This window comes from Lutra lutra, chromosome 15 (assembly GCF_902655055.1).
Source record: "Lutra lutra chromosome 15, mLutLut1.2, whole genome shotgun sequence".
In the NCBI taxonomy this organism is placed as follows: Eukaryota; Metazoa; Chordata; class Mammalia; order Carnivora; family Mustelidae; genus Lutra; species Lutra lutra.
Window position 1 is genome coordinate 41,960,709 of NC_062292.1, and position 26,768 is coordinate 41,987,476.

Consider the following 26,768-nt stretch of genomic DNA (forward strand, 5'->3'; position numbering starts at 1 on the left):
AGACCTGTCCTGGGGCCCGAAACAGAGGCAAAGCAGCATGTGTGATGTGAGGGCCTTCGAAACCGCAAACGTCCTTTCTCCTTCTGTTCTCCCCGGCTTGAGCTGGTGAGGTGTTTGTTCCCAGTCCCGGTATCCCCTGGCCAGCCCTCTGCAAAGGGGAAGAGCCCGTGGCGGAGAGTTCACGTGTTCAGCCAAGAGACCCACCACCGGCAAGTCCCCAGCCCCCCAGGCTGCCCAGCCCGCCCTGCTCGGGAGCTAAAGCAGCAAGCCCAGATCCGCCTTCTGGTCTGGGTGCCGTCGCCTCCTCCTGTGTCCACACCCGACAGGCAAGCTCAAGTTTGGGCCCAGCGGCCCCGCTCCCACCCGGCTGCCCTTAGAATCAGCCTGGGCGAAGCTCTCGAAATGGCAGAGATCTGGCCCGTCCTCGAGGCGAGGAGACAGGTCCACAGGAGGGAGGGAACCGAGGAAGGGGCCTCACCCTTGCCAGTTCTTAGGGGTGTGGACCTGCGTGAAACCTCAGAACATAAGAGACTCCATTCTGGGACTGACGCTTCATCGTGCTTTCAAAAACACGGACTGGGGCGCCTGGGTGGCTCAGTGGGTTAAGCTGCTGCCTTCAGCTCGGGTCATGATCTCAGGGTCCTGGGATCGAGTCCCACATCGGGCTCTCTGCTCAGCAAGAAGCCTGCTTCCCTCTCTCTCTCTCTCTGCCTTCCTCTCCGTCTACTTGTGATCTCTCTCTGTCAAATAAATAAATAAAATCTTTAAAAAAAAAAAAAAAAAAAAACACGGACTGAACTACTGAATTAGCCAGAGGCACAGGCCTGAACACGGGCCTGCTGCCTCCACATTCTTGATAACAGTCGGACACTGCAAAAGATTTTCCAGAACCGACCGTACTCGGAAAACCAACTGTACAATATGATTGTATCTTCCAATCATAATTTTTAGAAAACAACTTGTGTGCATTTCTTAATACTTCCACAGTCTGCTGATAAAAACCTCAGGGTTTTACCCTTGAAGGGACACAACTGGTTTGCTACCTGAAGTTGGGTCCCCTGAATTGCAATTCTAAGACCCCACACAAATGCCTTTATTTCAGTTCGCCCTCTTTTCCCTCTCAATAGGGGCGGTTGCTGCTCTACTTTCTCTTTTCTTAAAATTCTTAAAATTCTTAAAATTTCTTAAAATTCTTAAAATTCTTCCTCCTTGGCCCCTAACATCTTTGCCTCAGAAGTCAAAGACATTTGAAGTTCTTTACAATGGGGCAATCGAGGACTTCGTAGACATTCTCACTTTTCAAACTTCCATTCCCCAGGCCCAGGTTCCATGTCTTAGCGCTCGGAAGGTCTGTTCCCCCAAGCCAGGCCCACAGGAAAGGAATGGAGGATCCCCCAGCCTCCCAGGCCGCATTCCCCAGCACCACTGCCCTGACCCTGTCATGGGGATGTATGCGCCCCACCGCCCATCACAGACTGCATCCCCAAGAAGAGAATGGGCCTCAGGACCCTTGCACTGCTTCCCTGAAGGAAGACGCTGGCCTCGAGGCCAGATTCTCCAAACCTGCTCCCCACACGCACCCGCCACGCAGACCCTCAGGAGGCAGCTCCTGCCAGGCCCCTCCCCACAGCCCAGCAAACAAGAGAGACACCCCCCCACCCCCGCGTTTCTTTCAGCTCATTTCTTTAATAAGGAGACGCAGCTCATTACAAAATAACAGTTGACAAGAGATCAGACAAGAACAACAGAGTCCACATAAGGGGGTGTGGAGAGCATTGCCAAGCAGAGGAGGTGGGGGGGCGAGGGCTACACATGTGTCCTTCTTATGAAGACAAAGGCAGGGTTCCTGGCAGGGCCGATGCATTCCAGCGGTGACCCGAGGCAGGCTAGGGTCTGCCCCGCCGGTTTTGAAGTTTTCAGATCCCTGGGATTTCAGAAGCAGCAAATCAAGTCCTTAGAGGAGGAGGAGTCAGGGCAGAACAGTCAAGCTTCTTTGAAGAGGGTCCTCCCCGAGTCCTGATGGCTGAGGAGGGCTGGGTGGAGAGACCCCCGACCCCATGCACCCGGCTCTGCCACTCCACCAGGCCTGACCCCCTCAGCTCCTGGCATTGCTGTCTGCCGTAGGTGGGGAGAGCGGGAGGGTCCCAGAGAGCACTAGCAGGGGCTGGGCTCATCTTCCCTCCTCCAAGCTCGGGATCCCAGCCCACCCGGAGACGGTCCCCAGCACAAAGATCCCTGGGACTTCTGTGTGCTCACGAGTCATGGTTTGTGAAGGGCAGAGCCCACCTCACCGCCTTTGGCCTTGCTGTCAGGTTTTTGTCTCTCTTCTCCCTCATGCTTACTGGTTTTCATGCCTCAGGCCTCCGCATGAGTCTTCTGCCCTCGTCGGTGCCCTTGGGGCCAAGACCTGCAGGCTGGGAGCTATGTGCCCGTCCTGGTACAACATAGTGACATGGGACCTGCAGAACCCCCAGCCCCCCCACCCCAATTCTCTACCACAGGATGCTCCTGGCTGGGGCTGCCCTGGAGAGCTGACGGGAGGGTCTGCAGGCCACAGGCCACCCGCTCTTGGGCGCTGTCAGCCTGCAGGAGGGAGCATGGTGGGAAGAGACCAACCCACGGCGTTCTCCAGTATACCCCCCAGAGGCCCTCCCCCATTGCCACCCACAGCCCCTGAGCCCACAGGGTCACAGAAGCAGGGCTGCTTCTGTCAAGCCTGGATGGTGATGGGAACCTGAGCCGCTGACTAGCTGCTCCTGAAAATCCTGGTGGCCTCCTCAGTGCCCTTTGAGAATGTACCCAACACTATGGCATCCCCGCCACTGCCCCGTCCACGCACGGGATGGAGATGGAGCTGGACTATCAAATCCAGGTGAAGGAGCCCGCTCGGGCAGGGCCAGCCAGGACGCCTCCTGGGACTCGGCCAGAACCCCTGGATGCCATCCGTCCTCATGACACGGGGCTGAGAGCGGGAGGGGTGACAACAGGTGAGCCCTTCACAAGTGTTCTGTGGGGAGCCAGTCAGAGGGACACGGGGGGCTCCTAGGAGGAACCAAGGGCAGTCTCCTGTAGGAGGCCCCCTTTATGGCTTTTCAGTTAATTCATACAGTGGGAGGAAGGGGCACACCGCATACACACACACACGGGGCACAGAAGCTACTGGGACAGCAGACACCAGGCTGGACACAATGCTCAGTACACTGAGGGTCAGCTCGGAGACGGATGTGCAGCAGGCGGTCGGGACGGGACTTCGGGGCGCCAGGGGTCCTCCCATGTTCCCGAAGGCAGGGCTGGGGCTGGTGCCGGAAACTGGTGCCCCCGGCCCGCGCTACTGGGGGATTCCCGATGGGGTGAGACAGGGTGGGGCTCGGGGACAAAGACTGGACATGACATAAAATCGAAGGGGCAGCCTCAACGAGGTGTGTAAAGTGGGATCGAGGTCAGGGGTCAGGGGTCGGGGGCACTCTCAGCATATGGCCATGCGGCTATTTACAGAAAGTCAGAGACATGCATGTTGGGTAAACAAGACTCGGCTCGTATGTTTATATGTCACTATCTTCTTTTCTATCTAATTAAATGCACATGGAGGGGGTCATGAGGCTCAAATGGCTTCAGAAGGTTCTTGTTTTGTTGTCACTTAAAAAATAAAGTATATTCGTGTGTCTTCAAGTCACAGTGTCCCCTTCTCAATATTGCAGCTCGAAAAGCAGGTTAAGTAAGATCCTCGGTGACCAGTCGTCTCTGGCCCCCTGGGACTGAGGGGAGAGGGGGGAAGTGGTCATAGAATGGGGTGTCAGATAAAACAGGATGGCCAGTTAAATTTGAATCTCAGATAAACAACAAATCACTCTTTGTATCGTATGTTCCAATTTTTGCCCAAGACATACTCAGGCTTTAAAATTATGCATTGTTTATCCCCAATGCAAATCGAACTGGGTATCTTGTATTTTTATTTGTCAAATCTGACAACCATGTCGTGGGGCTCTGGGCCACCAAGGTCAGGCCTTGGGACTCTTCCCTGCCTGCCACCAGCCAGGGCTCTGAGAAATGACCCCCCAACCAGCCTCAGGTGGGAAGGGGGTGGAGGGTAAGGACAGAGTAGAGGGTAGGAGGGCAGGTCCCGGCTCAGTCTCTTCCTACCTTGGCGTGGAGGGACAAAGGACAGCCTCTCTCAGTATAAGGTTGGGTGAGACCAAGAATTAGCATACATTAGCATTCATGGAATCTCTCACTCCCAGCCCCAGGGGAGGTTTCAAAACCTCTCTGCTCACCCACCACCACCCCACTGCAAGGAGGCAGCACTTTCGGGGAGCTGGTTTTACCCACAGGAGGACTGCTGCAACCTCTCTCTTCTCTCTCACTGGAGCCCTGGGCCAGCAACATCAGCCCAAACTGATTCTGCAGAAACCTAGCTAAGTATGGTTTCCTGGGAAGAAAAAAAAAAAAAAAACCGGATCTGAGGCTGTGCTCTAATCCCGGCTGGCCCATCCTCCAGCTGAGGGATCCCTGCAAAGGCACTTCTCGCTCATGCCAAGCACCTGCTCACTCCCTGTCTGGGGCCTCCTGAGTGTCCTCTACCCTGCTTCCCCCAGACCTCAGCTTCCGCTTTCCAAAGTCCAAAAATGTGCCCACGGCTCTGGCAGAGTTACCTTCCCTTCTGGAATGACTATTCAAGGAGAAAGGCGAGGACCAAGCTTTCTGGCCTCCCCCCAGTTCTGGGTGGGACTGGGTTTGGGTCTTTATGGTCTCAGTCCCTTTGGAAGAAAATCACTCCTATGCTATGTTCCTGTCTGCAATAGACTTTGGGCGTGAAAACGCACAGCCGCAGAGACCTCCAGAACCCCTCACTAGCCAGACCCTAACCCTGTCCTACTTAGGGCTCGCATCCCAGCATCCTAACATCCCCAGAAATAAACCTGCATGGCAGTGAGAGTTCAGAACAATGCTCCGTGCTTCGGGTAACATCATCTCTCAGATGCGGAAAACTTACAAGCATAAGTATGTTTACCAGCCTAGTTCATAGACCTGGATAGAGGCCTTCGCTAGGATGGCTCATCTTGGCCAAGTGCCCATCCAAGGACCAGCAGGAACCTAGGCGGGTGGGAGGGAGGAATTGTTGCCCACACTCAGGTCTCTCCCCTGGGCCACACTGGTGCCAACACCCAGTCTCTCGGCAACGTGTCCCCACCCCTCAAGGCTGCTCACTAGAGGGGGGCCCAGAGTAACAAAATCCAGCCCCTGTCTTCTTTCTGGAACATCACCCAAACCACCAGAGGTACCCGCCATTTCCTCTCCTCCCCATCAGGAGAGTGGCAAATCTTGGGCTCTTAAAGGGCTAAATAAGGCTCATGGGCACAGAAGAATCTCAGATGGTAGAAAGTACATCAGGAGAGGGCAAAAGAATGGAGGTAAGGAAGATGAGATCGACAGGGAGGTCCTCTGAACAGGGATTGTGGGATAGAGCAGGGAGAGAGACCTGAGAAAGCACCAAAATCCCACAGCTCTGGGGATGGGAGAAGAGTCCAGTGACTTCGGATGTCCATACCAGGACATCCTATGCTGCCGTCAGCCAGATTCTGAAGGCACCCTATTTTCCTACAACTCTCTACTATGACCACAACTCTGGTCCCAAGGGCCAAAGTTCACAGTCCTTGTCGGAGTCCTACCTTCTGATCATTGAGTACACACCCACACTCACACAGGGTCCAGTAAAATACAATCTCCCATGTACCAAGGGCCACTAGCAAGAAGGAGAAGGGTCTCTGAGAGATGAACAAGGCTGAGCCCTGCTTCCCAGTCTGTTTCTGGTGGAAGTGTTCCCTCGTCCCCAACTCTAAACAAAAAAGTTGGCACAGCAGAAACAAAAAACCCATCTTTCTTTTAACAAAATAAAAAGACACTCTGCACCTTCTTCATGTGGATCCTCAAAGCCTGATTTTCTCTAACACTGTCCATCTGTCTCAGGTACCTAGAGAAAGCTGAGGTGGCCCAGATGGGGCATGACAGGAAGTGCTGCCATTTTTGCCGGGAAAGAGAGAGATCCCCAAGGTTCTGAGGAAGCTGTGAGTCTTCTGTGGCGAAGAGATGACAAGGGCCTCAGGGCTTCATGGATGGAAGAGAGAGGCTGAAGGCTAAAGGAAGGGAGGCAAGGACGGGAGGAAGGGGCAGAAGGAAGTGGCGCTGGCCTCAGGCCGTGTGGGGCCTAACTCTCTTGCCCAGACTGAATGTTTGGAAGGAGGCTCAGTGCAAACTTGTCTAACATATATATGGCTTTTTATCAGTGTTGGGGACAAAAGGTGAAGAAGGAATGGGACACAATGGAGCGTGGGGTAGAAACCCCCACAGCTGTCGTCCACCTCCCATTTGGAATGGATATCCTGCTTCTTGGCTTTCATAGAGAGAAGCCTCCCTAAGAAGTGGTAGGATGGGGCTCCCCACAGGTCTCCCTGGGCCACGCCAACTACCCATAAGCTATCTGGCATGGAAGGCAGAGGAGTGGGAGCTGGGGGGGAATCTCAGCACTCCCACCCATCTGATCCGGGAAATCTCTGCCATCTGTCCACCATCCTCCCCCTTCTTACCTGGACCTCAGGGGAACTAAGAATACTTAAACCTTCCTTTTAAGAGTTCTCTGGCTCTGTACAGATAACAGTCTTCAGATAGCATTGCTCCACTTAGATTAAAAGAGAAAACAGAAGCAAAGGCATGATGGGGAATCAATGCAAATCAACCGCATAGCTTATATTCTGGAAAGGGAGAAAGCATCTGTGTTTCCCACTGGAAGGGACTGAAGAAGATCCAGGAGTTTCATTTGGTCTTCCTAGGTAATGGGTCTTGTTTCTTCATAGTTTGATGTTAACTGTCAACAACAGTGAGATCCCAGGAGTGATGGTCCCTTGTTAGAGCCTGACCGATCTAGTAATAGTTCATGTCCATGAATGTCCCAGAAACCACACTTGGGGAAACCATGCCTGACAGGAGAAAGTCTATGATGGCATCAGGGGTTTGGTCCTAGTTCTGGACAAATCCAGTCTCCACATCTTGCCTCCCACACCCACCCACAAGGAGTATGGGAGTTTCTGGCATCTGGCCAGGATTCTGAGCCCTCTCCACGAGCTGACAGATCTCCCACTTAGACAGTGGACGTCTCTTCATTTCAGAGTCCCTGAAGAGCCTTCTCTTCCCACACAACTTCACTGTCCATGGCTCATTCCAGGAATGCAGAGAGATACTCAAACACATACACACACACATGTACACACACACATGCACACAAATACACATACACATCGTAGGCCACTGTGTTGCCTTTCCTATCAGGAAACAGGATGTGCTGCCATTTTGTTGGTCCAGAACGCTCGAAAAACAGGAAGTGCTGAGACTTTCTGCCAGAAGAGGGCCTCACTCAGGGTGAGGCTTCAGAGAAGCTTTGAAGGAGTGAGAGGGAAAAGTGACAGGGCATGCAGCAAGGACAGCTCCTGGGACGATGAAAAGAGCCAGGCTTCTCTTTCACCTGTTAGGGGATTCTCCTCACACAGCCTTCAGAGGGAAGTTGGTCTTTAAAAAGAGATGAAGGAAGGAAAAACAAGGACAAAACCACAAACAAATGAGAAAGAAAACCTCTAAGGTCGCATAACTGAGGTATTGATAGCTCTGGATCTTGTCAGTGTCTGTCATGGTGCGGGCTCCCGGCCACTGCTGCCTACTTGTTCTTCCCCAGAAGCGCGTCCACCTCCTCCTCAGGCTTGAGTGAGTGCCACTGGGCGATGGGCCTCCGGGGGTTGGCCAGCATGTCGGACCAGTGCCGCAGCTCCGTGCCTGTGGCGTTGCTGCCCACGAAGATCTTGCCGATGGCTTCATTCTTGCCCAGCTTGTCATAGTCCAGCACGGTGACCACCACCTGGACTTTCTGTGAGGAAACAAAGGAGGGAAGGAGTTGGCAGGTGAAAACGAGCGATCACGTGACCGAACTTCTCCTCTTCCCTCCTCTACTCCAAATGCTTGGCAAGGAGAGCACCTTGCTTCCCTTTCTGGCTCCAAGAAGGCTGGACTTACACACAGGCAGGGGCTGCACCTTCTGGAAACAGCCTTTGTTTCTACCAATAGCTACTTACTGAGCACGTGCCATGCTCCGGCCACTGCTGAGGGCCAGTGGGTGGAGGGGGATGAGGAAAAGGGAAAAGGCAACATCACCTCTAATGAAAGCAGCAGACACGTACTCAGAAACATACAACTCAAAGTGATAAAGTTTAAGCTAGAGAGGTAAGTAGAAGATACTATGGGAACATGGACAAGGTGACCGTCCTCCTCGGGTCAGTCAGGAAAGGCTTCACAGAGGTGACACAGATTCACTGGAGGGAGACTGGGCCTGGCTGGGGGGCTGCGGCAGGGTTGGGGGGGTGGGGTCGTGAATGCCTGAACCAAGGTGGGGCAGTGTGAATGGAAGCAGAGGCCAGACTGGAGAGGTGTTGAGTGGAGAGAATCAAGAGGACTTGGTGGGTCAGTCGGACTGACTGAGGGGACAATCAGTACCTTCCTCTGGCCTGGCTACCACCCCCCCCCCAGCCTCTCCATCCCTCCCCCATCTCTGGCTCATCCTTTAGGACCAAACTTGCTCCAGGGAGCCTCAGCTAAGTTGTTCACCGTGCTCTGCAGTCACACACACTGAAGCCCCATCTCCCTGTGTTTCGGTGGCCTGTTCCTGCGGTCCCTCCCGACTGTGAGGTCCTCGACAGTGAGGACTGTGTCTTCTACACCTGTGTTTCTCTAACGCCTCACAAATTCCTGGCACTTAGGGAATGCTCAGCGAAGTATGTTGGATAAATGAGGAAGGAAAGAAAAAGGGCAGATGATCTGAAATGATGCCCAGATCTCTCACTTACCAAGCTTGCTGGTAGGAGGAAGGAAAAAGGAGAGAGCAGAGAAGGGAAGGATGGAGGGAAAGAGGGGAGAGGAAGGGGGCGGTGGGGGGAGCTGGGAGCAGACCTAGGGAGCAGCAAAAGTGGGGGAAGGACGACCAAGGCGGGAAGTGGCCGGGCCAGGAGGAGGCTGCCGCCCACCTCCTTGGCAGCTCAACCTCACCGGCCCATCGCACAATCGGGTGCCCTCCCCCCGGTAGAATTGTTTTGAGTAGTTCATGTTCATCTCAGAAAAATTCTAGAAGGGGGCCTGGGAAGGAGATCCCAGGACGGCACCGTGAGAGCCAGAGCCCTCCCTGACGATCGAGGCAGCTCCAGGTCTGCGGGTGAGCTCCCTCATGCCCCTCAATGGCACAACTGCCGCCCCCACCCGCCTGGGCCCCCGCGCCCGGAAACGCGAGCACCTGAATCTGCTCGAAGGGGATCTCAAAGCTGAAGGACTCGTTGAAGTAGGGGTTCAGCGTCTTCTTCTTCACCGTCGTCTTCTTCTTCTTGAGCCTCTTGCCATTCTGCATCAGGTGGATCTTCACGTAGGGATCTGCGCAGGGAGAACCGTGGCCCCGGAGAGGCCCCCTCAGCCCCCCACCCTCCCACCAAATGCCCTCGCCCCCCCCGAGCGTCCCCGGGCCAGGGCCAGGCGTCCAGCAAGCCCGGAGGCACAGGTGGCTGAGTCCCAAGGAAGCAGAGTGAGTGTCTAGTTCAGGGACAGCAAGAAGGCTGCCCTGGGAGGACCAGCGCGGGCTGACTGGTTGTGGCCGCCTGGAGCATTGGATGTGGGCCATTCCTGAGACTAAGTAAGGCATCATCCAGAAGGAGTAAAGCGGTCATGTGCTGCTCTGTCCTGGGCAGGGGACATAGGCATGCCACAGGCACCACACACATCTGCCATCCCCGATTCCATCTAACCCTCCAGACCTTGCAGATGAGAAACTGAGCCCCACAGAAGGGAAATGACGTGCCCTCGGTCTCATGGCCGGTCCGTGACAGAGTGGGGGATGAGCCGCCAGGCCTGATTCCCGGCAAGGCGCGACAGAGACAGCATGCTCCCCTGTCCCAGCAGACCCCCTGCCATGGGCCAGTCCCACTCCAAGTGCTCCCCATCCCGCAGTCCCCTTCCAAGGTAGAGCCAGCAGGGCCACCCGTAGAGAAGTGTCCCAGGTGGTTGGTGACACGACAGAGAAAAAAGCGCTGGCCTGCAACCCGTCCGCTTCCTACACCTCCCTGGGAGAAGCCATTAACTCATCTGGGAGATAAGACTCTGATCATTTCCTCCACAGCCCATACTGCCTGGCAGCTCAGAGTGGGGGCAGGGCACCCTTGGAGAAAGGAGGCGTCTCCTGTTCCATGGTCCAGCCCCAGGACCCACTGCTGCTCAGACAGCCTCTGGTTCCAGGGACAGGAAAGAGTTCCTCGAACCAGTGCAGGAACGGAGGGCTCTGGGCTGTGACTGGCTCGCTGCTGCCACCCAATGGCAGCCAGAAGCCCTGCATGTACCTGAAAGGCCGCCCACGTCCATCTTCTTCAGGTTCTTGGCCTCCAAGATGCAGACAGTGAGTTTCCCGGCTGTGGGCACATAGCGCAGGGAGGTGCAGATGTCGCCCAGCTTCTCTGGCTGTCCAGGGGGGAACAGAGGGACTCAGGGTCATCTCAGCCATTCCGCCACTTCTAGCATGGTTCACCCTCCTTTTGCTGAGACTGGCGAGACAGTGGTCCTCCCCAGCTCTCTCCGTCCCCAGTCCCCATCCCCATATCTGTGATCTTTGAGGTCTCCCAGCCTCCTGCTGCAGTTCAACGAAGCCCCTGAGAGTGGCGCTGCAGGAGCCATGGCCTCCAGAGTGAGAGGAGCAGAGCACAGGCTGCGGGTGATCATAGACTCGGGGTGCGGGGTGTGGCCCGGCTCCTACCCCAGGCCTAGGGGAGGTGGGAAGGAGTGGGTGTGGTAGACTGGAAAGGGTTCATTTCCAAGGACACTGGGAAACTGTCTCCGAAGTCTTCCTCCCTGATTCCTCCCGCCCTTGAGGCCGCTCTGGGTCAACCATTCCGCCTGAAGAGGGATCTGTGGTCTTCCAAGCACTTTGCATCCCTTTTCTTGGGTGACTGTCCCCAGAATGCTTTCACATAGATAAGTGGGGGTTCCTTGTGACCAGTGAGAGTTCCACAAAGTCCACAACAATTTAGCACTGGGGGCAGGGGAGAGCCCAGCGCTGGTGGGTCCTAAGAGCTCTACCAACACCAGGCCAGAGTCGAGCTGCTCAGAGACAGGGTGCTCAGAGACGAGGTGCTCAGAGACGGGGCCCCAAGGGAAGGAAGGGTGTTGTAAGTGTCTCTTCTCACCTCCCCCCATTACCACCCAGTACTGCACTGGGCACACAGCAGGGGCTTGGCTGAGACAAAGAACGGATGCTTGAAAGGAGCAGTGGCTAAAATGGAATGTTCGGCACAGTATATGGCACACAGGTGCTTAATAAATGTTGGGTAAGTGACCAAGTGTCGTAGCAGTTGCTGGGAGGGCAAGCCCCCATGCTGAGAAGCTTTTAGAATAAACGTGGGCTTTCCCTGGGGGTAAACTGAGGCACAAAGTCAGGAACCCCCTGGCCCTAATGACAGCAGAACCTTAGGAGTAAAATAACAATGGTGTTCTCCTTTACTTGAGCACCTACTAGATGCCAGATGTCTACTGGGTGCTGGGGCATTACAGAAATAGGTAATTCTCACCTGCAAAAACACACTACAGGAGAGAAGCCAGGTCTAAAGAGATTAAGTGATGTACCCAGGGTCACACAGCTCTGGCTGCAGAGCTGGGATCCTAACCCAGCCCACCCACTCTAAAGGCCCCCCTCTCCCTGTCGTGCCAGTAGGTGGCAACCCAGGTGGGCAGCCACATTCATCTTCCATCCGGTCTCTCCTCTCACCTCCTCCTTCTCCCCGCCCTGCAGGTCTCTCCACTCCTCGATGGGCTGGCCAAGGTCCACGGTGTTCATAGGCACCTTTACCTCTCCGATGATGTCGTGTTTGGAGAAGCGGTCAAAGTCGTAGATGGCCATCACCAGGGTTTTGCCTCCTAGCTCCTGGTATGGCACCTGGAGGGCACAAGCAGGATCAGAGAGGGGTCAAAGCAACTCACACACCTCCAGGGGCTGCTGTGGGCGGGACCCTGGGTCTGAGCTCTACTCCCCCTAACCCATGGGACTCCCGACAAGTTTGTAGAGACAGAGAGACAACTTCGGGGTCTAGGGGAGAAGAGTGTGTGTGGGAAGGTGGGATGTCACCATCCTACAGGAGCCTGAGTAGTGACCTCACCCATAAGACCACAGTCCAACCTGCCATTGTTCCAGCCTGAGCTCATTCCAGGGCCTTAGCCACGGCCAAGGACCAAGGAAAGGTCTGAAGAACTGAAATAGAATTGGGATCAGGGAGAGAACTGGCATTATCCTTTCCAGCCGCATCACCTTGAAGGTGAAAGTTTCATTGAAGGCAGGGTTCAGGGTCTTCCGATGGACTTTGGTCTCGTATTTCTTCTTCTTGTCTGGAAGAAGGAAGACTTTGACATAAGGGTCTGAGGTGCCTCCCATGTCCAGGGCGGGCAATTCGGCAGCCTGCAGAACGCCGACGGTGAGCTGTGGAGAGAACGAGAGGGGCCCTGAGTCTCGGGACTGCTCCAACACCAGACGTGGCCCCGGACCCAGCACGCACCAACCCTTCTCCAGTGCTGGGCAGCTGGGGAGGCGGGAACAGGCTGGTGCTAGAGAGGAAGACCGGTCTCCATCTCCACCCCAAGAACTTGGCATGACATCGGTGGAAGCCGGAGCTGAGAGGTTAACTGATTTGCCCAAGGTTGGTAGGCAAGTTCACGGCAGAGCCCATCCGAGCCAGGGAACCTTCTCTAGAGCACAGTGGTGGCCAAGGCAGTCTTAGGGTACATGCCTGTGGTTTCCAGCCCACCCCACTCCATGAAAAGGAGCAATGCCTATGGGCCGAGGAGGGAGTGAGGTGTGTGGGAGTGTGGAGCTGTTTCTATCCCCTTCCCACCCACATCCCAGCCCTCTGCCCCAGCCCCCACTTTACCCTCCAGCCAGGTCCTATACCTGGTTGGCCTGGAAATCATAATCCAGGGAAAACTGCAGTTTGCCCAGATTCTCTGGCTCTTTCTCTTCCTCTCCTTCACCCTCTCCCTCAGTCAGGCCGGTCTCTGCGTCGTCATCATCCTGTGGGGGCTGGGCAAGAGGATGGGCGAGTTAAGAGAAGAGAGAACAGAGCCTGGCCAGTGCAGGGCCAGCGGGAAGCCAGGCCCTCTGTGCAGAACCTGACTCGGAGCTGGGTGTGGAGCGAGGAGTGGGAATGCGGCACTGCCCTGGGGGACTTGCTTCTGCACAACCCCTCAAAGCCCCCAGGCAGCCCGTCAGGACCCCAGCCTGTGTCTGGAAGACGCGGCTCTGGTTTGGGTGTGCCCCTCTCCCTGCAAGACACAGTCCTGTGAGCCCAGGCACCATGCCAATGCTCTAGGACTTCTTGAGGCGGGGGAGAGGTGCTTCCCTTGTTAGCCTCTCCTCAGTGGTTCCCCAGCTCAGGCCCCACCCCCCCAGGGCAAGACTTACCAGGAGCACAGTCCGGGCATTCAGGAGTATGGAGAGTCCACAGAGGTGAGAAGGGAAGGAAAAAAGGATGTAAGAGAAAATCATACAGCTCAGACCAGCCCCTGAAGTCACAAGCACCTGGTGAGAGCAGGCTGGGCTACATCCAGATCATTCTTGGAGTCTTGCCCCCACCTCGACTGTATACTGCAGGCTTTCTTTGGGCGCGCGCGCGTGCACACACACACACGCGCATACAGGCAGGAATATACGAGCACACACAAGCCCTCAAAGGCTTAAATCTCTGGCTGACTTCTTGAAATCAAGCCCTTCCTTTCACCTTCCATATTGATTCCTTGAGCAAGAGATTTCCCCTCATCACTCCCAGAACAAATGAGCAAATGTGGGCAAAAGTGAAGCACACAGGGGCCTTTGTAAACTCAAAAGGAGAAACAAGAGTTTATCAAAGGACCTTTCCGGGCCAATCAACGTCAAAAAACAGGGGTAAATAAGCCAAATTATTATGTGAGAGACGGATTCCACTTGGCCCTGTCTTGGTGCCTCGTGATCATTCTTTTACCTCATTCGGTCCCCCACCCGTCCCTAGCAGAGGCCTCCAGCCAGACTTTGTCCTCTAGTCTCTTCCGGCAGGAAAACACAGGGCCACTCCAATGGTGGTTTCTTGGCAGGCTGGGGTTTCTCTTTCCAACATTTTGTCCCATAGCCTCGTTGGGCGTCAATATATTGTTCTCGTCGTCTGTGTTTTCAAGGAAGAGTCCGTGCTAACATGTGACTAAGCCCCCCCTTCCCACCAGCTGATGGGTAGACAACAGTTCACTCGAGATGCAGCCAATAGGCACGAAGGTGGGGGCATGTGGAGTTCTAAGAAGGGGAGCTGTTTTGGCTGTAGAACCCAGAAGTCTTTGTTTCACCTTCTAGAATCTGGAATGGCTGGCCTGGGCCCCTTTCCATTCCTCCCACCCCTGCCTTGTCCTACCTGACCCCCTTTCATGTCCTTCATGTTCATGGCGTTCTTCATGCCTTTGCCTTTCTCCTTCTTGTTCTTCTTCTTCTTACAGCAGCACTTTTTGGCGATACAGAAGCAGCAGGTGAGAAGCAGGAGGCCCGCGACCACGGCGATGGCGATCAGCGCCCAGGGTGGTACTGCCCGCACAGAGAAGACCCCGAAGTCAGCAGCGCTCTGCCTTACAGCCCCTGATCCCAGAGCACTGGCTAGAAGGGGTGGAGACTATGAACTCCAATGCCCACACTCCACCTTTGTGAACCACACACTCACGAGTGATTGACATAGAAGTTGCTTATCCTTTTTGCGTGTCTTTTCATTAATACCCTCCTCTCTCCTTAGCCTACTACCCTTGTGGTATAGGTCCCTGAGAGACAGCAGCCAGGTGTACATAAGGAAGAACATCAACTCTGGTTGTGGAGTTGTCTTCCCACTGGCTCTGTTGAGTTTTGACTCCTTTGATCTATGGAAAACTGGCTTATAGTGGAGAGAATGGGATGGTCCTTATTGGACCAAGTATAGGAAGAGCCCCTCCAACCCACTGCCTATGCCCAGTCTTGAGACGGCTGACCCAGAGCCAGCAGGCCAAGCTCCTTTAGGACCTAGAAGGCTCAACTTGGCAGACCTTGCGGGCCCTGGGCTGCTCTCCGTGGTCCTGAAGCGCCATCTCCCACAGGTGGGGGGTGCTCCCCTTCATCTCTGGTGATCCCATATAGCCTTTGCCAAGAATTCAGAAAGCGATGGGAGATGAGGGGAGGTATTTTCCGTCTTCCACACTAACGTAGTTTCAGAATGTGACTGGAAAACCTCAATAATAACTTCTGTTTTGTGATTTTTCATCTTCCTTTGGTTTCAAATTTTGATAATTTTCTAAACTTTAAGAGTTTTTATTTTTCCCCCGGAAGACTGGGGCATATAAAACCCTTTTTCCCTTTATTAGTGCCAGACCACACTCTCCCCCATTCCTGAAGGGACTCCCCAAATAACCCATCCTGAAATCCAAACATGCAGCCAATCTTATCCCACGGGCATTCCCCACTCTTCCCCACCCTGCCCTGCCCACAAGGCCTTTCACTAACCCTAGCCTCACCCCGCCCTCTTAGCCCCCTGGGACACTCACAGGGGATCTTCTGGATCTCATTGAAGAATTTGTCCTTTATCGTGGCAAACATGTCCTCCTTACTCTCCCCAGCACCCCCGCTCTCGGTAGAGTTGTCTAAGAGCCCAGTTGATATTGTAGCGGTGGTAGTGGCAGGAGCCACAATGGGCTCCTGGTTCCTCTTGAAGATGTTCCTCATGGTGGCAGAGGAGGTCACTGCAGATGAGAGGGGAACAGGAGCAGATGAATGTCCCAGGGGTCTGATTACAGAAAGCTCTACCCAAAGGACTGGAAAAATTCTTTCAAAAGTGAGACTATTCAAATAGTCCCTTTATAATTCAAAGATATTTCCTGTAATATTAACAACTATGGTAAAACAAAAACAATAATAGTCATTATCAAGTTACGATGTCTATGAGTCAGGCATGGTGCAAAGTATTTCCATGCATGACCTCAACTAATCCAAACAATTGCCTAATTTTTTTTAATAATTTTTGCTCTACTTATTTATTTGAGAGACAGAGAGTAAGAGAGAACACAAGCCGGGGGGAGGAGCAGAGGGAGAAGCAGTCTCCCCGCTGAGCAGGGAGCCCTATGTGGGACTCAGTCCTGGAACTCCAGGACCATGACCTGAGCCAAAGGCAGCCACTTAACCGACTGAGCCACCCAGGTGCCCCAATTCTTTTAAAGATTTTTATTTTATTTACTCATTTGAGAGAGAGAGAGTAAGAGAGAACACAAGCCAGGGGAGGAGCGGGGCAGGGGCAGGAGCAGAGGGAGAAGCAGACTCCCCACTGAGCAGGGAGCCCGATGTGGAACTCAATCCCAGGACTCCAGGATCATGACCCAATAGCCTAATGTTTGATTACTATTCCCATTTAACAGATGTGGAAATGGAGGTTCGGAGAGGTCAGCCAGTTTTCCCAAGGTCACTTAGCTGGTAAGTTCTGAGACTGATGTATGAACCGGTTGGCCTGACTCCAAAGCCTGTAAACCTTATCGCTTTCGTATATCTCATTTAAATCCAAACACACAACTCTAGGAAGGAGGCAAGGTTATGCTATGGAAGACTTCTTCTTGAGCCTGTCTTCTCCTTAACTTCTTCCATGACCTCGTTCTGCCTAGATTCCTGCCCGTTCCTATCAAATTCCTGCTGTCTTCATCCCTGCCCTCAGTCTACATCAGCATCTCTAGAAAACAGAGGACAAGAGACTGAAAGAGAAGCTTCCCATAATTTTACCACCCAGAGATAACTCAGGTTTACATTTTGCAGCATTTTGTAAGTTTTTCTGGGTGTGTTTGACTTGTTGAGACCATACTACGTGTAATTCAGCATTTTGCTTTTTTAATTTTTTTAATTTTTATTTTTTCCATGACCCTGACTTTTTAAAAGATTTGTATTTATTTATTTGACAGAGAGAGAGAGAGAGAGAGATCACAAGTAAGCGGAGAGGCAGGCAGAGAGAAAGGGGGAAGCAGGCCCCCCGCCGAGTAGAGAGCCCGATGTGGGGCTCAATCCCAGGACCCTGAGATCATGACCTGAGCTCAAGACAGAGGCTTAACCCACTTAGCCACCCAGGCGCCCCATTTTGCTTTTTTTAATATATAATTTTACCATAAGCCTTTTCTCTATCTTTTTTATTTTTTTTATTTTTTTTTAAAGATTTTATTTATTTATTTGACAGAGAGAGATCACAAGTAGATGGAGAGGCAGGCAGAGAGAGAGAGAGAGAGAGGGAAGCAGGCTTCTTGCTGAGCAGAGAGCCCGATGCGGGACTCGATCCCAGGACCCTGAGATCATGACCTGAGCCGAAGGCAGCGGCTTAACCCACTGAGCCACCCAGGCGCCCCTCTCTATCTTTTTTAAAAAAGATTTATTTATTTATCTTAGAGAGAAAAAGAGCACGTGCACAGGCGAGTGGGGGAAGGGGCAGAGAGAGAGAAAAGCGAACTCCCCCCGGAACTCAGAGCCTGATGTGAAGCTCGATCCCAGGACCCTGAGATCATGACCTGAGCCAAAATGAAGAGTTATTAGATGTTTAACAGACTGAGACCCTCAGGCATCCCCAACCTTTTCTCTTGTCATTAACATCTTCCTTTATTATTAAATAACTAGACAGCACCCCATTCCGTGGAGGTCTCATATTTGCTTAACCATTGCACTATTAGACATTTAGATGGTTTCCAAGTTTTTGCTGGTAAAAATATTACTCTGGTGGCATTCGTTTAAGGCAGAGGAGTGACCTGCTCTGTTAAAAGTGGGGCTTTGGGAAGACAGCTCCACAGGCACTGGAGGAAGTGAGGCTGGGGCTGAGGGCCAGCAGAGGGCTAGTTCCACAGACCAGACAGAGACGACGTGGATCCAGACCAGAGTAGGAACACAGGGGATGCACTAGAGAGGACAAATGTGAGAACCATTCATTCATTCATTCTAAGTGAAAATAAAAGTGTGATTCTGAGAAATGCCACAAAGGAGTGATACTTGGTGGTATGAGTTTATAATGGGGTACATCTGACCTAATCTGGGAGAGAAAAAAATGCTTTCCCAAGGAACTGACCAAGACCTGAGGATAGTGGGAAATATCCAAGTGAGGAGGAGAGGAAGGAGCAGCCTAAACAGACAGGACAGCATGTGCAAAGGCCCGGAGGCAGGAAGCAGTGTGCTGAGTACAGAACCTGAAGGGAAATCAGAGTGGAGGGAGCCTGAGTCAAGATGGGGCTGGAAGAGCAGGCCGGGGAGGCCCAGGCACAGACCCTCACAGGCCACAGCAAAGACTTTGTCTTCACCAAAAGAGTAATGGGAAGCTGTCAGAGGGTTATAAGGATGCAGATAATGTGTACAAAAATACATTTTGAAAACTGCACTTTGGGGCGCCTGGGTGGCTCAGTGGGTTAAGCCGCTGCCTTCGGCTCAGGTCATGATCCCAGGTCCTGGGTTCGAGCCCCACATCGGGCTTTCTGCTCAGCAGGGAGCCTGCTTCCTCCTCTCTCTCTGTCTGCCTCTCTGCCTACTTGTGATTTCTCTCTGTCAAATAAATAAATAAAATCTTAAAAAGAAAAGAAAAGAAAAGAAAACTGCACTTTGGCACCAGTGAGTAAAAGCCTAGAAGGCACCCTGACTCCAGAGGGAAGGGGAGAGAATTTATTTAAAACAGCCAATAATGGATGTCATGTCATCCCCAAGTTCCCATGAAAGATTCTCCAGTGTTCTTGGGCAATCCCCACAGGGGAATGACAACAGCGGCTTGGAGGTTATGTGGGGGCTGTTAATAAGGCCACAGCACAGAGCAGTGGCTTCTCCAGGGCCCGGAGCCTGGAATGCCCTTTTAAATCCACTTCTGGCCAAAAAGCATGAGAACGAAACTGCCCAGCTAAGCAAGGGAATAATGGAGATGCTGGAGAAGATGGCTCTTGACACAAGGCAGGGGCAGGAGCAGGGGCAGGCGCGCGGAGATGATGGGGCGGATTCAGGGCCCACCTGCTCAGCTACGCATCTAGAAAGTGCTACTTTCTAGATGCATCACTTTCTAGAGTTATCCTGAGCTCCTCACCTGCCGTCACCCCACAGGGGGTGTGCAAACTCGTCAGCTCCACTCGCAGTGGTTTCCAAGTCTGGCCACTTTCCACCTCTCCACCTGGAATCCCACAGTATCCACCTGTCTGGAAGCTTCCCGCTCTCCTCTGCTCAGTCTAATCATGCGGCAGCCAGCCATGTGTTTGAAAACCCTCCAATAGCCTCTCATCTCACTTAGATAAAATCTCTGCTTGGCCTGGCCTCTGGCCCCTGGCTGGCTCCCTGGAGCATTTCCTAACTCCCCTGCTCTCAGCCCCTCAGTTCCTGTCCCAGTGGTCTTCTGGCTGCAGGTCACAGGCTCACCAACCCAACTCACAACTTTCACACTTATTTTCCCCCAGCCTAGCCTGACTTTCCTCCAGAAAGCTCCTTGACCTTCCTGAGGCACCGTCAGCCCCTCCTGTCTTCACCTTCATCTGGATGAAGACAGGAGGGGCTGACCACTTCAGAGTGGTCCAGCACGCCAATAACTTTCTCCCTAATTCCCTACATCCTCTCCCCTTCTCTGCCTTTTCAATGCCCGCCAGGCTAAACACCGCCTGGAGAAATCCCCTCCCCCAGGAGGTCTGAGTGTTTGTGAGTCCCCCCCCCGCAAACTCCTATGTTGAGATGTCAAGCTCAGCATCATGACATTAGGAGGCAGGGTCTGGGAGGCATTTAGGTGATCGGGTGGAGCCCTGGGATGGGGTTAGGGCGGGAGAAGCAGAGGCCAGAGCTAGACGGCTCCTTTCGCCACGTGGAGAGCCAGACATCTGCAGTCTGCAGCCTGCAGGAGAGCCATCACCGGAACCCAGCGGTGCTGGAACCCCAACCTCAGACGTCCCAGCCTTCAGAGCTGTGAAAAAGACAGTTCTGTCATGGATAAGCCTCCTGGTTTATGGTATTTTGTTATGGCAATCGGAGCTAAGACCCACACTATCAGCATCGTCCTCTCTGCTGCCCCCCAGACCACCGAGCACCGCAGGTGAGCAGCCCGCATGAAGGCAGCTGGGCGCCCCCCGGATGCTCAACACGGAAACCTTCGCATACACGCCCCCATCAACTCACTCCGCCTCCCTTCGCAATGGACACGGCCACGTGACCCTTCTATTTCCATGGCCCCAACACCTGGCCCGTTATTATTAAGCCATTGAAAGAAATCTGAGAATGCCCCACCAGAGGCCAAGCCACCCACCCTCTCCTCATGACGGCCTGTTTCAGCTGAGTACTTTCCTCCTATCGAAGACCAGGCCCTCCATCTCGGTTGGAGGCGACCCCTCTGACCTCAGGACACCGTCTTGATCTGTGGTCTTCCTTAGCCCCACCTTTCCTGCTCAACCAGTTCGTTCAGGTCTAGTTGCTTCATAGCCTACCAGGACTGGTCACCAGGTCTCCTAATGCCTGCCCAATCCTATTTTCCTCTGGACCATGCAACCTCTTCAATGGTAGAGGATACACTAGTAAGAAAAGTTATTTGTAGGCTCAGGAATTATTTTAGAACAGTGGATGTTGTCATTTGAGCCACCACTGTATTAGTAGCAGCTGGCAGTTGGTGAGGGATACAAAACAAATACAAAGTGCAAGTAACAGAAACAAACAAGACAAAACAAAAATGGAAACAGGGCAAGGCCGGGGATAAGAAAAGTTTCCTCTCTGGGGCGCCTGGGTGGCTCGGTCAGTTAAGCATTCGACTCTTGATTTCTGCTAAGGTCGTGATCTGAGGGTTGTGAGATGGAGCCCTGTGTCAGGCCCCGCTGGAGAGTCTCTCCCTCCGCCTACACCCCTGCTTACTTGCTCGCTCTCTCTCAATCATAAGTGAATAAATCAGGAAAGAAAGAAAGAAAGAAAGAAAGAAAGAAAGAAAGAAAGAAAGAAAGAAAGAAAGAAAGAAAGAGAAAGAAAGGGAGAAAAAGAGAAAGGGAGGAAAAAAAGAAAGAAAGAGGAAGGAAGGAAGGAAGAAGAAGAGAAAAGAAGAAAAGAGAAGAAAAAGAAGGGGTTCCATGTGCTGGATTTTTCCCATTTTAAAATACCACCAACCAAGCAATGAAGACCCTCCCTGCCCCTCCTCATTCAGATGCTTCAGTCTCCCCCTCCCCTCAGGGTCACACCTACCATATGGTCTCTGTTCCCTCGCCCCCCTCCCTTCAGCGCCCCCTCCGTGGCTTTGCCCCATCACTCCACTGATGTGGCCCTCTGCCTAGCCACAGATGACCACAAGGTCGCTGAGCCCAGCAGAACCTTTCATTTGGTCATACTTGACCTCCCTTGTGTTCACCCCCACCACTTCCTGATTTTTATCCTAATTCAGACTCCATCCGTTGCCTCAAGGTTTGCCCTCAAGCCTTCTCTCCTCAGGCCTAGGGTCCCCCCAGGTGACCTCTGGCACACCCTGGCCTCGGCCACATCCCCATTCCAACGGCTGTCACAACCCCCCTTACTTCTGAGCTCCGAGGCCCTGAGGTCCAGCCAGGCCCTTGACACAGATCCTCCGTCCCCTGTATTTCCTCTCGCCCACCTCCAATCAGTTCTGCAGGTGCCACTGAAGCAACCTTCATAAAACATGAATCTGACCACGTCACTGTGGTTAAAAGCCATCCCAGGGGCACAAGCCGCCATCCCAAACGTGGCCTACGAGGCCGTCCTGTTCTGTATCCACTTCATCTCCTCTTCCCCTCCCCAGTCTCTAACACCAACCACACCTGCTCTCTGCTCTTTCCTCTAATACACATGCACCGCCCCTGACACACACACACACACACACACACACACTCTACAGGGCCTTTGCACCCGCTGTGCCCCCTCTCCCCAACTTCACGGAGCTAAGGCCTGCACACCCCTCTCAGCCCAGCTCAGATGGCACCTCCTCGAGAAAGCCTTCCCGACCACACCCACGGCTCCTGCCGCCACCCCCACCAGACCAAGGCCTGCTATGGGTCCGTGGCTCCGTCCTCACTCTCCCAGCCCTTACATGGCCTGTAACTATTTAAGCAGAGACCACGCTTGTTTTGCTCACTCCTGTAGCTCTGGGGCAGGGTTTGGTAAACTCTGGCTCGCGGGTCACACGGAGCCCACTGCCTAATCTTTGTAAATAAAGTTTTATTGGAACACGGCCACACTCATCCGTTCACACGATCCCTCTGGCTGCTTTCTGTACCACGACAGAGCCGAGTGGCTGTGGCAGAGCCTGGGTGGCCCGAAAAGCCTACCGTCTCTACTCTCTGGTCCTTTAAGAGAAACTTTGCTGACCGTGCCCTTGCAGATACCACAGCATCTGACATATCACAGGCATTCAGTAAACATCTGATACGTGACTGGAACAGTGAGTGAGCAGGACACAGACTCTTAGATCACTGGGCATGTTATGTCATCTCACAGATGACACCAGAGCCCATCCTTCCCAGACACGGGGAGCACCACTGCCTGACTCTGCTGGCGGGCTCTTTCCAGAAGCATGTTAAAGACTCCATCCGACTGCTCCAGTAGTCCCCAGGCTGGTTCAGTGTGCGTGCATGCACATGTGCGTGTGTGTGACAAGACAGGTAAGTGGGGGTGTGCACAGTTCTGGGGGCTGCCCACCCTTCCTCTCCCTTGGCAGCCAGGCCCCTGCCATGGAGTCAGGCACATTCCCAGATGAGCTGTCTGACCCTGGCTGGTTTCTTTGATCTCCCTGAGCATGAGATGGCTTCACTGTCAAACAGATAGCGTTCCTCCTGCCTTTAGTCTCGGCTAGGATTAAATGGGCTGGTGCGAGCGCTTTCCAGGGCCCTGTGCCTGCCCGGAACACTGACAAGTGCTTCTCCTCTTTCCGAGGCTGCTCTTTGGGCTGCATTTCCATTTCCCCTCTAGAGTCACTCCCTCCGAAGTGACTCAATGACTCTTATCTCCTCCCTCATTCTCCCAAGCCCTCTCCCCACCACCCCATAATCCCACGGTGCCCTCTAGAGGCTCCAGGCCTCTCTGCCCCTCTGCCCTGCCCCGGAGCCCTCCCAGGCCTGATCTTCCCAGGGTGTTTTTCTTTCTTTCTCTCCCGGCATAACCCCTCCCCCACCACGCGGGATTCGATCCCAAGACCCTGGGATCATGACCTGAGCTGAAGGCTGATGCTCAACCAAATGAGCCACCAGGGACCCCTCAGGGGGCCTTTCTGTCAGGACAAGGGGGATGGTAGGCTCCCTACTTTCCCTCTTGTCCATCTCTAGTTTGTCAGCCCAGCAGGCAGAAGGATCCTGTTACAAAAACAAAACGCTTACAGTGGCTCATTCCCCCTCGAAGTACCCCGTCCTCCCAACAGCATCAAGGCCCTGCACACGGAGCCCGTGCCCTTGCTCCTCCCCTCCCTCTGCTTAGCTGGCCTCCTTCCAGACCTTCATGCATGCCAATCACACTCTTAACTCAGAGCCTTGGAACCTACTGTTCCCTCAGCCTGAAACACTGTTCCCTGCAGGTTTCCACATGGCTACATCTTTAGCTCAGCGAGGTCATCGGTGATGACCGTTTTTGAAAGTGCAAACCCCACCAGCCACTGACACTTCTTCCCCCCACTTTTTTTCTCTATAGCACTTCACCAACCAACACATGCTGTATTTTATCATTTTATGTGTCTCCACTCCCCAGACTTGAAGATTCATGAATACAGGGATGTCTGACTAGTACACAGTAGGCCCTCCCAACCATCTGTCAGGAATAGATGAATCCCATGCCTTTCATGTCCGCAGTGTCTCCTAGAACTCACCCAGTTGTGAATGTTTGTGACATCACCAACCATTTCTAGAGCACGTATGCATTTCTAAAAACAACGAGGTTTTATGTTCCCTCTTGGGTAAGCCTAGGGGGTCAGTGTTTTCTTCCCTACTTATTCCACCAGAAGCTAAGGAAACAAGAGGTTGAAGACTGGGTGCCAGTTCCCAACAGTCCTGTGGAAAACAGAGGCCCAGAGAGGTGAAGTGACTTGTCCAAGGGCACACAGCCCATGCTGCTGGCAGTGCTAGGAACAGAATCTTCTGGAGCCCCAACAAGTGCTCCTTCCCTCCAGCAGAACCACCTCCTTCGTCTCCAGGGATCTTCCCCACTCTAGGCTTCCAGGGTCTGAGCAGAGGCAGAGACAAGCACAGAAAAAGAGGAAAAGTCCAATCCTCGGGGATTTATAGCTGCCGTGGCCTCCCCCGTGGCTCAGGCTGCAGTCCTGGGGAAGGCAGCCAGCTGGAAGGGTTGAGGATGATAAATGATTAGAGGCTCCGGGGGCTCCCAGGACGGAGTGAACTCCTGTGTCTGGTGAGAATCGCCAGAGCGGGAAAGCATGAAATGGCACCATCAGGCAGGGAGGGCTGCAGGGTGCTGTGACACCAATACCGGGACAGCTGGGAGATGGGCTGGGGGCTGGGTGGAGGCACCCACTCTGGGCCTGCAGGGTGGGGCTCAAGGTCTGACAGTGGGGGGCAAAGGGGCTCCCCAGGAGACCCAGCCAGGAGCAGACAGACAGAGGAAGGGATGAGGGAGAGTCTCATTCCTAGGGAAACCCTGGGAAGCCTGTGCAGACCCACACCCCCCCCCCCGACAGCCTGTGCCCTCAAAGCCTGGCTCACCGGGGTGGAAGTGTGATCCTGAAACCCCTGAGCAGCCGCAAGCGCCCTGGATCACCGTGACACAGGAGCTCAGGGGCCACACTGTGGGAACTGAGGTTCTAAGACTTCAGAGAGGCTTGTCAGGGGAAGTTAAAGTTCAAGACCAGTGCCTGGAAGTCAAATAAGCCTTGAAGCCTCTGCGACAGCGCCCTCTGCAGGCTGCTGGAGGAAAGGCAGGCAGGAAGGACTGAGTAGTCAGGTCTCCAGTCTTGTTCTCCATGAATCGGCCTGGGAGGGCACGGCCATCAGAGATACGGCAAAAATTCCTCTCAGCTAAGTGCCTGCCCCACAGTCAGCATCATGACTGGAGCCCAAGTCTGCCTGAGGCCCCTCCTGCTCTCCCACTCCTATCCCCCCCAACCCCGGGGGTGGCATCGGGGGAAGGGGCGAAGCGGAAGCTCAGGACGGGGGAGTCTCCAACAGTGGAAAAAGAAGCCCCAGGAGCAGGGGTGGAGCTGAGCTAGGTAGCTGGGTGGATGGAGAACCCCCGCAGGTATTCCCTTCTGCCCCCAGCCCACTGGTTGCCATCCTTCTGTCTGTCTGTCTGTTCAGGATGGACACTTGGCTCCTGTGACGGTCTGAGTCCTCAGCACTCTGGCCTCGGCTTCCCTCCTCAGCGGTAGTCAGTTGGGCCTCTGGGCTGCAGCCACCACTCAATGAGCCCTCTCCACCACCACAAACTCCGTCCCCAGCTTCCCCTCCTCCCCCACCCCTGCACTCTCCCGGAGAAAAGCAAAGAGGGGAGGCAGGCTTGGGTGGGCAGGGCCAGGTGAGGTGGTGCAGGTGTTCTAAGAGTCCTTGCACACTCAGAACCATGCTGGGATCTCTGAGCACTACTAGCTTGCTGCCTCTGGCCCCCTCTGGCAGGATGAGCAGGCACTGACACTGGTGGGGGGGGCAGTGTAGGGGAGCCAGTGACAACCTGGTTGACTTATTCCTTATCTTACCCATCTACCTGAGGAAGTGCCCTGGAGCATGGGAGGAAACAGGATAGCCCGTGGGGGTTAAGCAGAGCATATGAACAGAGAGCCCTGGGGTACAGCAAGACAAAGAGGGCTACCCCCTTCTCCAGAGAGCCCTCCCAGCAAGCAGAAACAACAGGCCCCTGGAGGTGATCTCCTCATGAGCCAGAGGCGCTCCGAGCTTAGCTGCGATCCCTGTTATCTAAGATGCCCTTGACCACAACCTGTCCGACAGGATGGAAGGGGGTCAGACGAGAGGCAGAAGGTGGCATGAGCCAGCCTCGCACCCCCTCAACACCCACAGAAGTTCTCCAATGCTCTGCTTTTGGGGTCTTTGCTCAGCTCATGGTCACCAGATGCAAGAGGGAGGTTAATCTGCCCCAGGGCTTCAATCTGTGGGTGCAGATATGGAGCAACCTCAAGAGAATGTTAATCAAAGAATGAATATGCACGAGGGTAAGCATAATATCGGTTGGGGGGGAGAAGACGTGTAGATACGGGCTTATATATTCAGAGACTGCTTCTGGAAAGATGCAGAGGGAGTTGGTGACATGTGTTGTCACTGCTTCAGGGGAGGGGAGCTGGGAAGGAGTAGTTGGCAGAGAGATTGCTGTGCACCCTGCTATGGTGCCTGGGTTTTGAAGCACACAGGTAAATCTGCCTATCCCCTCCCCAGCCCCGGGGGGCTTCCAGAACCAGGAGCCCAGTCCCCAGCCTTGCAAAAGACGGCACAAAGGAGGGGGCTTGTGTAGCTGACCCAGGAATCAACTAGCTTGGGGGTCACCGAGACCTCCCCTGCCTCCCCTACCCAGAGCCCACCCTGCTCCCTTCCCCTGCTTCTCCTCTGCCCTAGAAAGCATCAGCAGCTCTGAGGCCCCACACGCTTCTCAGCTTCTCCAAGGGGCCCCTGGACCCCCACGGTGTCCTTCCTGATGAGACTCCCTTCAAAATCAGACTCTGACCCCACATCAAAGCTGAGTACATTTGATCCCCACCTCCCACCCAAAGCACAGGAGCGTG

The 26,768-nt window shown here is 53.9% G+C and overlaps 1 protein-coding gene across 3 annotated transcripts in view; it reads right to left on the reverse strand.

The window, feature by feature from the left end:
• Window positions 1-1,668: 1,668 nt before the first annotated feature.
• SYT2 (synaptotagmin 2) overlaps window positions 1,669-26,768 on the reverse strand; it is a 109,384-nt gene continuing 84,284 nt past the window's right edge. For 2 of the 3 annotated variants that reach the window (XM_047705453.1, XM_047705454.1), the window contains exons 2-10: window positions 15,634-15,828; window positions 14,487-14,653; window positions 13,004-13,123; window positions 12,368-12,535; window positions 11,831-11,998; window positions 10,413-10,530; window positions 9,323-9,456; window positions 4,303-7,909; window positions 1,669-4,263 (exon numbers count right to left, since the gene is read on the reverse strand). In XM_047705453.1, the coding sequence (XP_047561409.1) occupies window positions 7,703-7,909; window positions 9,323-9,456; window positions 10,413-10,530; window positions 11,831-11,998; window positions 12,368-12,535; window positions 13,004-13,123; window positions 14,487-14,653; window positions 15,634-15,811 (1,260 nt within the window). In that variant the 5' untranslated portion in view covers window positions 15,812-15,828 and the 3' untranslated portion in view covers window positions 1,669-4,263; window positions 4,303-7,702. Of the gene's footprint in view, window positions 4,264-4,302; window positions 7,910-9,322; window positions 9,457-10,412; window positions 10,531-11,830; window positions 11,999-12,367; window positions 12,536-13,003; window positions 13,124-14,486; window positions 14,654-15,633; window positions 15,829-19,163; window positions 19,243-26,768 lie in introns of those variants that run through there. The other variant, XM_047705455.1, reaches the window with a different exon arrangement.